Raw genomic sequence first — 10,362 nt, forward strand, 5'->3', positions numbered from 1 at the left:
TTTAAGTGGCATTTAAACACTCAAATTTGAGTTTACTCCCCATGAAGATGAGTTTACGGCCCAAGCATGTTCTTGGGCAGTAAACTCATGTTTACTCCTCAAAAGTTGGATTCAAGGTGTTCTAAGTCCATTCCATTAAGTCATTTTGTCACAACTAGAAATTTTGGTGCCTTGTAACTATAACACTTATGACAACAATGAATCAAAAACATGAAAGCATGCATGATGCTTACTATATGACAACATATTCAATCAAACACTTCATACAAGCACTACAAATAGTCAACAAACAATTGGAAACCTTAGAAATCCTTGTTTAATTCCATTTTGGATTAGGATTTCCTTATTGGGCCCAATGGACCAATAAGCTTCCAATTGGACTATCTTGGGCTTAGAACTCTTGATGGGCTCTAATTGGACCCACTTTCATTATTTTAAAATTTTGGGCCATATTGGGCCTAGAATGAAACAAAATATTTAAATGGACCTTATTGGGCCATAACTAACCTGATTTAGCCCTAATAGGTCATAAAAATCATATTCATATTTATTTGGGCCAAAAATCACTCAACATAACTATAAAATTTGGGCTTAAGCATTTAAGCCCAACTACTCTTTCTTCCCTCTACATTCTCGGCCCAAGCCCAAATAAAAGGGAGAGTTGACTTTTAAGATTTGCCACCTCATTTTTACATGGAGGTCTTCCATGCAATATCTCATGCTTCTATACAACCATCACCTCACACACTCTCTCTTCTCTCCTCTCCTTCTTCCTCTCGGCCGAACCCAAACACACACACCCTCACTTCACTCAAAAATCCTCTCAAGAAACTCTCTCATTTCTTCACCAAGTTTTCGAGATTAGGAAGCTTTTCAAGGAAATAATCCCACAAATTCTTCATCGAAGGTAAGATCATGCTTGGATCTACGATCTACATTCTTTGTTTTATCAAAAATCTCTTCCTAACCCATGCAAAATCATGATCACTCCCTTAGAAACCCACTAAGTTCGAAATAAACAAAGGAAGGCTTGCTAGGGCCGAAAATAGCACCAAACTTCTCCAAATCTTCTTCAAAACCTATCCACAACTCAAGGTGAGTTTCATACCCCCTTTCCTTTTCGGTTTTTATGAGTTTTATGGGGGAGAATACAAGAAAATGTGTAGATCTATGTGTAAATGTATGCTATGTGTGATTGGATGCATGTATGTGTGTGATATCATGTGTTTTGTGATGATTTTGTTATCAAAAACTGTGTAAAAACCGAGATCTAAGGCATGAGAAGGGAAATAAACATAACTAAAGTGATTATACACTAATCAAGTCAACAAAAATAGTTTATGAAGTTAGGATGAACATATCTTAACATAAAATACATTTTAGGGCTTGAAATGTCAAAAATGCAAACCTTAGGGTACAAACCGACAAATTTATAGTTTCTGGAGGGTCAAAAGGTTCCAAACAGTTTCTATAATAATTTTTCTGGACATCAACATTTTTAAGGGACTAAAAATGTAAATTTTGAACCAAATGGGCTAGATTTGGGCTTTTCGGCCCAATAAGCCTCAAAATGCGAATTTTATAAGTTTGAGGGGCTGAAATTGCAACTTTCTGTAAAACAGGGGGGTAATTAGCATAATAAAATGTTTTTAAGGTTCAAAAGTGTTTTTCATTATAAAAAGGACTAAAAATGCAAAGTTTTTAGATTTTGGGCTAAAACTGTAAAAGTTGTGAAAAATGAGTCCTAAACCGAGAAATACTACTCTAGAGGGGCTGAAGCTGCCACTAAACAAAATTTGGGTTAAAAATGTGTGTTCACCAAATAAAGTATACCAAAGTGTCAATAAAGGTGTTTTAAGGACCAATATAAAAGGACCAAAGGGGTTATTTTTTTTAAAAAAAAAAGAAGGGAATGAAAAGGGCCAAACTACATTTTCGAACAAAGTAAGTCAATAATACAAAATACAAATGCGCGACTATCGACAAAATGGAAAACAATTACACCTTCAACAATAAATAGCGGTACAAATCAAATTGATTCGGTCTCGAATCAACAACAAAACAAAATCGTTAAACCAAAACAATTCGTTAAACACGTGCTAACTATGATAAGTCAATATACAAACTTTGGGCTTGGAAGTTTCAAATCGTGCTAGTTGGGCCTTGCTAGCCCAATAACATGATCTTTGGGCCCGAAGGGAACGCGCTTACATGTTAATGGGCCTTCTATGACCTAATTTCATGTAAAAGGACTTTCAATAGCTCTATTGTGCTATTGGGCCCCAATAGTCCATTAGTACTGCTAGTGAAGTCGAGAAGTCAAATGCGAGTCGGGCCAAGTGCCTTTCGCATTCCCGATACCCTTGAATAACTTATGGAAATAAAGGGGGCTTCGTACCCTCCTTTCTCCTTGGTTGTTGGGCTTACGAGAAATCGAGTAAACAAATTCGTGGCGTAAATCAAGAGAAGTCAGGGTGGTTGGATTAAGTGAGTAGTACGGACGACGCCTTAAGGATCGTTCGTAATTTGCAGTTATAAACTAGTCATTTTCAGTAATGCGTGATTGTAACAACTCACAAACCATAATTAATCCAATGTCACCTGGGTAATCAAGAACAATCGTCGTATCGGTATAACAATAAACAAGTCATGTAATTTACGTATTGGGAAAATATCGGGTTTTCCCGGGGAGTTCAACATTTTACCTATGTGATGTATACAAAGTTCAACAACTATACATGTTTACAAAATCAACAAGCATATTTACGGATCTTCACACTTTTTATAAACAAATACTCTTTTCAGAAAATATCGGATTTTCTGGGTTTTCAAACTCCACAAAAATCATTTTTCCATAACATTACTTATGAACTCACCAACATTTCATATGTTGATGTTTTTCAAAATAACTTGTATTGTCAGGTAACAGGTAAGCCGAAGAATAAGTACCAAGTTATGTCATGGTGTTTTGCTTAGATTTCCTATCGAATGGGTTATGTTATGAAATTGTAATGTCTAAAACAATGTACTGAATGTAAACGATATCAATTGTAATATTTCAATGCATGGTGATGAGTTATGTTATGATTCATGTATATTCATTGTGATGGTATTCAATTTGAGTCACAAGAGCCCTCGGATGTTTATGCCGTCCGATTCGGGGGTGTGACACATTTAGCCATATCTAAGCTCTAAAGGTGGATTGGAAGGGTTTTAAGGCTCAAAAACCCCCTTTATGAGTATTCACGGCCCAAGAGTGTTCCAGGGTTGTAAACACATGAATATGGTCCTTTTCCATAGTTTAATCACGAATTTGAAGGTCTAAGATGCTAATCTGTGAGTTAGGGAAGTTACCTTGGTAAATTAGAGCCTTAATTTGGTGATTTTGGACCTAAATCCTGAGTTTGAGGAGAGAAGTTAGAGAGAGAGTAGTTAGAGAGAGAAAAAGTTTCAAATGGAAGTTTAATCCACTTTGAATATGTTCCAAGTTCGAGACACGGTGGAATTCTACCCGATACCGACGTTAGATGTGGTTTTTGGTTGCACCCGATTAAGTTGCCGTAACCCGATATGGTCAATGTTTTCGATTACTAGTATCGAGTGTTAATATGAGTTCTAAACACGTTTGGACACCCATTAAGTCATAATAGAAATCTCAAATTTATGACTTAAATTAAATAACGTAAACAGAAATGAAATTGAAAACGATGAATGTATTAACGGAAAGGGGTACAAATGATGGAACGAACTTCAGGTTGTCACACATTGTATATTCTTTATTTTCTTTCTCATGATCGTATCGGGGACTTTTTATTTTGCATAAGAAATTTTGCAGGATTTTGGAGCTCATTGCGGTTGCGGTTTGACTGGAGTTGGGCTTAGTGGGCTTTCCGATGCATTATTGGGCTTGGCAGATTCACCAAAGAAGATTTGGGCTTAAAAAGCTAAAGGCTTGGATGATGTGGGCTTGTGAAGATGGGTCATAAACTTCTATTTTTGGGCTTGGAGCATTCATATTTGAAGCTAAATGATGATTGGTTGGTTTAAATCACATGGATATGAAGGGGACCAAAGGAATCTTTGGTAGTGGAAGGGTGGAGTGGAGGAATGAGGAGCTAATAGCATTACAGCAACACTTACGCGGGTGGGATTTTCGGCGCGTAGGTACCCGAGCAACTACCGATTTTGGGCATTTTGGTCATTTGGCACACCATAACCTTGGAGGATCAGATCCATCAGCTACATTCTCGATTTTCACCATTGGAGACCGGTAGGAGGCGATTTTGGAGCTTGAAGACTCATATCTTTTCATATTTCCAAGATATTGGTAGTTTCTTTATGCAATTAGACTTTTGTGATTGTTTTTCTATTGCCATGATGGCTAAACTCTCTCTATATTGGTTAACTTTTTTTAAAACCTTTGAATGTTTGTGGGTTTTTGAAGGATTCATGCTAGATTATCAATTATCTTATGTTTATGGTTCTAGATCATATTTCTTGTGCTTGTTTAATGCTTTGATCACGAGCTTGGCACTTGAATGAGCTAATGTTAGTTTATTTCTTTGGTTTTGTATTGAATCATTGAATTGACATAGAACAAGAGCTTTATGATGGTAAAAATCATCTCTAGTTTATAAATCATAGCTCCTTTATGGATGTGTAAGCATTGACATCCTCTAGGAATTAGGGATTCCTTCTTTTTTAAGACTAATAAACTTCTTGGGTTCAATTGCTTCCATTAAACCCTTGATCTTGATTAAGAAGGTGTGTTGTGGGCTTCCCCAACCTCCATACTACCTAAGAGGAATATTGGTATATCATGCTTCATGATTGCTATAACTAAGTTGGGATGAATGATAAGCTTCATGTTGAATCCGAATGATAAACACACAAATGTTCATTGTGTTGAATTGCCTTAGTTAACCAACTCTCTCCAATATTTAAGCAACTCACTATCTTGGTTAATTGCAAGTTTTTAGTTATTCAAGTCTTTTAGTTTTCAAGTAATCAAACACCCCCCCCCCCCTTTTAGTTTAGTTGTAGTTAGTTAGTTTATTTACAATAGTTCTTTTAGATTGCATTGGTGATTGAATACAACCATTTCCCCGAGGATCGATAACCCTTTTTACCATTATATTACATTTTATTTGCAAACAAAGGGTGTAATTTGATTGGTGGACTTGACACCCCACCAACCATCATTCGCTTCTTTTGCTTTACATGTAATTATGGTTGTGAGGATACCCATCATGTCTTTGGTTTTCCATGCAAACACATCGATGTATGTTTTTAGGAGAGTCTTTAATGCTTCCTTCAGGGGGTCTGGTAGGTCCGAGCCAATCCTCACCGCCTGCTCTTCGTACTCCAGGTTAATCACCACTTTTTCTTCTTCTACAAAGGCACTCCTCTCCTTCAGGGGATTTGACAAGTCTGGCCCTTGCTATGCTGCATGAATTCATTTAGAAGGTCATATGGGTATGTTACTCATGGTGATAATGTCGTGGTACGATGGGAATTTCAGCAGGAAATGAACTATCGAAGGAACTTCTTGAAGTTGCCATAATCTTGTCCTTCCAAGGAGCATGTTATAAGGGGATGATGCCTTGATTATGAAGAACTCTGGTAGGATAGTTTTCGTCAAACCACTCTCATAGTCTGCTAACATGAATAGGAGAGATATATTTCCATCTGATCATACCGATTGGCCTGCATACCTTACTACCAATAATGTTTTAGGCTTGACGAAGCCCTTCACTTATTTTGTCAAACATGCTAAACAATGTTCGTATAAAATGTTTACCTAGCTCCGAGTGTCAACATACACCCTATCAACCAGAGTTTTCCCTATCGACCTTTTGATGATAAGCGGCTCTGTTCCTTCGTGATCAGGTGGTATCCTACTGTTATGAGCTAATTCCATACTCATCCACCTTGTTTTCTTTATGAACATCATTCTATCATTTCATCAAAGCACCAGTACTTCAACATCGTACGCCATATTCTCCTTCTTATTTGCCAATGCCTCTTTCGGCGTGCCGACTTCATTCTTTTCTCTTTCTCTTCTTAAAATTTCGTAGTATGTTGTGGCATGTCCCAATTTATTATGGAAATTGTAGTATTGGTTCAAGTCTCATGGGTATCTCTTATTTCATCTTCCATCTGATTAATTTTTTCATGTTGGGATTGAACATCGTACGTGTCTTGTCGATAAGGTGCATAACTATTATATGTCACACGGTCTCTTCGGTTGTTCCTTTGTTGCCTTCCACAATGGCTGACCAGCATCGGATGTTGGCTCTATGGAATGCATTTTTGTTCAAGCACAAACAACCCTCTTTTTTCCATTTGCATCTTCTCCATTCTCTTATCTTACTGCCTTAGGAACCTGTTAACCTTCCTTATCATCTCTTCAATGTAGGCCCATTCTCTTCTTACCAAATTTATGAACAACTCACCTTCTAGTAGATCATACGTGAACACAGTGAGAATCATGGATTCATATCTAGTTGGCATTCTACAACTGATTTCGTTGAATCTCGTGATGTTAGATTTGTTGGATTCCCCTTTTTTTTTTTTCGGCAAGTGAATATAACATGACCTTGCTACTGAGATCTCTATTGTTGTATTAAAGCTATTGTAGGACTTCGTGCACAGTTTTTTGAAAATTTTGATGCTTCTAAGAGGAAGGCTAGCTAGCCGATACCGAGCTAACCCATTGAGAGTTCCTGCGAAGTATAATCTCCAGAGCTTGGGATCCATGGGAATCATCTTGATTGCCCACTGAAAGATTGACGCATGGTCGTTTGGATCCCATGTGACATTGTAAGGCTTGATTCTAGGCCCCTTTAAGCTGACGGGGATCAGAGTCTTGTTTATATCTTCTGTGAACAGCAATTGGAAATTCAGCCCACCGAAGGCCTTATGGTACTCTTTTGCCTGCTCCACTTCACATGAATCTCGCATCTTCTGCTGATTACGTTCCTTCCTTCTTCATTATCTTTACTGTCTAAATCATGTTACTGGTATGTATGGATGGACACATGGTCACAATCTTTCTCATTCCTTTTCTTTTGCTTCTCCTTCTCTTCACACCGTTTCTTCATGTCCCTTTATCTTTAAAAAGCTTCGAACTCTTTCATCTCCTGATCCTTAAACCCTTCCTCTGTATCTTTTGGAATTTCCACTGTATTCTGATCCTTAACTATAGTAGCGAATTGAGGTATCCCTATTTGTGCTTCTAGGTCTTGCATTCTTAGAATCGAACGTGTTTTGACTGCATGGTTTTTAGTGGTATTACCGATGGTGACCACTTATTGTATGGTCTCACGGATGGCGCCACTTGATGCACCTCAAATTCATCGAGCCCTGAATTCCAAATGGATACCACGATAAGGCCGAAACGAACCTGAAGAGCACAGTTAAACATTAAACGTTCACTGGGAATTCTTCCCAAGAGAACGCTCTAATGCTTAAGTTAGAAGTGAGATAAAGAATGATTCAACATGAATAGTGAATCAGATTGAATTTGCATATATTTCTAATTAGTTTTGGTATACTTTTATGTCATTATGCATGGGGAAGTGGGGACATGGGTCAGTCGAGCATGTGTCGGTCTAGTCTCCATATATGCATGCAGGGTCGAGGGTACAAAAGTAGTACTTACGAAATGTCATTAATCTTGTTGCCTAGAACTTATGTGCTGTCATGATCTGTTAGTCTATTATAGGCTGGTTAGTGTTATTACCAATGTTTATTTGATTTGATTTCATTGGACATGTTGCGCGATTCATATGATCATTTGAGTGGCTAAGATGAATCCTCTTCAGTTTAGCACAAGGCTGCTTTTGGTACCGACCTTAGTGCTTCTTCCTTGAGTTACTGGTTCGGATTTGACATACCCGAACTAATCTTGCCGAGGATGATACACCTCATTAGTCTTAGGCACATGTGTTGTCAAGATCGTGATCCTGTATATAAATGATCATTTTCCGCTTTGCAAAATCATGATCATAATATCGAATCGGTATCATAAAGTTACACCAAAAATATTTAAAACATATTAATCTATGAGTTCACAATAAATAGTTTAAAGCATGAAAAATACATCTCCAATAAATCGTTTGACAATAAACAATTTAAAAGAAGTTTTGTAGTGTTCGTATTCGATTTACTTAGTTAGTCAATAGTCAACACCAGAATATTATTAATTTTAAAATCACAATAATAACGATAACACTCTTACGATCGATCTATGATATTACCTCCGATCCCATCCAAAAAACGATCATAGTATGATCATAATCTATTTACCTAGATGATATTTAAGAATTGTATGATTCTACGATTATGATCATGATTTTAACAATTTTGATTAGACATATGTTGTATGGAAGAACTCTTGGTGATCTTTCAACCTAATAATTTTTATGGGGTTTGTTAAGAAAACACTTTATTTTACAATATAACACGATATTTCAGTGGCGGAGGAAGATTTTTTTATATGGGGTACACAAATTATTAATAAATATTCTAATTTACTTATCATATTCGGGATATTAAAAAACATGATACAATCTCTTTAACTATAGGTAAAATAACATAGAACAATTTTTACAAATAAAATTTTTTAGATACATAAACAATTTTTTTTGTAGATGTTGTAATACCTCCAACGCCCTATCTAGCTCCGTCACTGCCTTATTTAATGTATTATATTAAATTAATATAAAAATTATCAATTTATGATTAATAATAAAAACATAATTATTTTTAATAATGAACATGTGGCATTTTACCAAGTTATTCTAATAATCATGATTTTTGAAGCACTATTTATGCTGTCTTAAATTTGATATCATGTAGGAGCATATCTACGTTGTAGGGACTAGGGACTATGGACTAGGAAACAAAAGAGGATCTAGTTCGGTTGTTGACTTAAAATAATAGCAAGCATGACCAAAACGTCGGATACCTTAGCCGGAGAGTATCTCCTCCGGTGGATCACAATACATCAATAGCAAATTCAAGCTTCAAATATACACATAAAGAAGACAACACTACAACATGAGATACACATATTCCATGCTTTATATATACACATATACGGCTACCAATCATCTTTCATCCACGTTTCCGGTTGCATGAACGGAAATAACGAACTCCAAATCTATAACCTCTCGTGTCGGAGATCCCGCCGGTGTAAAAAACAACGGTGAATCACACGGCGTAGAGAACTCCGTCTTCATACTTCCATCATCCCCGTCAGCCGTCACAGCTACCTCCTCCTCTTCCTCCACCGCCACTGGTTCCCGAGCTAACTGAACACCCGTCTGCAAGCACGAACTCTTTGTCGTCGATCTGTTTGCAAAGTCAACGTCAGACGTTGATTCCACATCTTCTTTGTCTTCCTCTTTGATAGTGCAAAGAAACCTCGAGGGTCCATTTGCTTCAAATAACTTAAAAACGTCAATCATCTCGTCGTTCGGTGATGATGCATCTGTGTTCTTGTTGTTTCGTCCAGATGAATCTTCTGGTATATTTGGTTTCAAGCAGAAGAAGTAAAGCAGCAGCTCCTTAGTTGCAGCATCAGCGGTGGGGAAATTATCAGGGTTTTGGTCGCCGATGTGGGTAGGAGGAGAAGGGGAGGAGTGGCGGTGGAAGGAACGGTGGCGCCATAGAACGTACAGGAGTTCGCAGATGAGAGCTACGATGGAGACGAAGAAGATCACTGTTAGAGCAGTAGCGAGCTTGCTAAAAACCATTTTTTCTTTGTGTAAGTGTTTGGATTTTGAGATTGTTAATTTAAGAGTTGGTGTAGGCAGTTGAAGGTAGGAAGACTATTTGGGACACCGGCACGGGGATTGAATGTTTATCGGAAAAGGTGACGGGAGTGGACGTGGTGGACAATGGTGGCGAAGATTGACGGCGACATGCCACCCACCAGATAATAATGTTTTAAGGGGCTCTTACTTATTAACGTTTCAAATCATGTCTTTTATACAAATTGGTATTAAAGATTAGGATTTTAAGATGATAAAATTTTATGTTATTGAACATTTATATAAATGATAGAATTTCATTAATTAAATAGTAACTAGATTTGTCATTTTATTCAATTCTACGATTACTCGTTAGTATGCAAACTTAATTTAATTAATGTTCAATGACTATTTAATAGTAATAGAAGTGATCTTGTAGTTAAGATAAGATGACTCGTTAGTATGCAAACTTAATTTAATTAATGTTCAATGACTATTTAATAGTAATAGAAGTTATCTTGTAGTTAAGATAAGATGAGAAGATTAAAGAAAAAAACAAGCAAGTGAATGCATGCTTTAGATGATGATTAAATATACACGAAGG

General features: G+C 36.9%; 1 protein-coding gene across 1 annotated transcript; it reads right to left on the bottom strand.

Annotated features, from left to right (window-relative positions):
• Positions 1–9,113: 9,113 nt before the first annotated feature.
• Positions 9,114–9,761, bottom strand: LOC145030001 (uncharacterized). The gene has a single exon (XM_078978443.1). It carries the CDS (start codon positions 9,759–9,761, stop codon positions 9,114–9,116), a length of 648 nt encoding a protein of 215 aa, XP_078834569.1.
• Positions 9,762–10,362: the final 601 nt, after the last annotated feature.

This window comes from Lactuca saligna, chromosome 2 (genome assembly GCF_052625555.1).
Source record: "Lactuca saligna cultivar CGN05327 chromosome 2, ASM5262555v1, whole genome shotgun sequence".
Classification (NCBI taxonomy): domain Eukaryota; kingdom Viridiplantae; phylum Streptophyta; class Magnoliopsida; order Asterales; family Asteraceae; genus Lactuca; species Lactuca saligna.

Excerpts from the sequence above, each read along its gene's own strand:
- LOC145030001 (XM_078978443.1), bottom strand. The coding sequence starts at position 9,761 with ATGGTTTTTAGCAAGCTCGCTACTGCTCTAACAGTGATCTTCTTCGTC.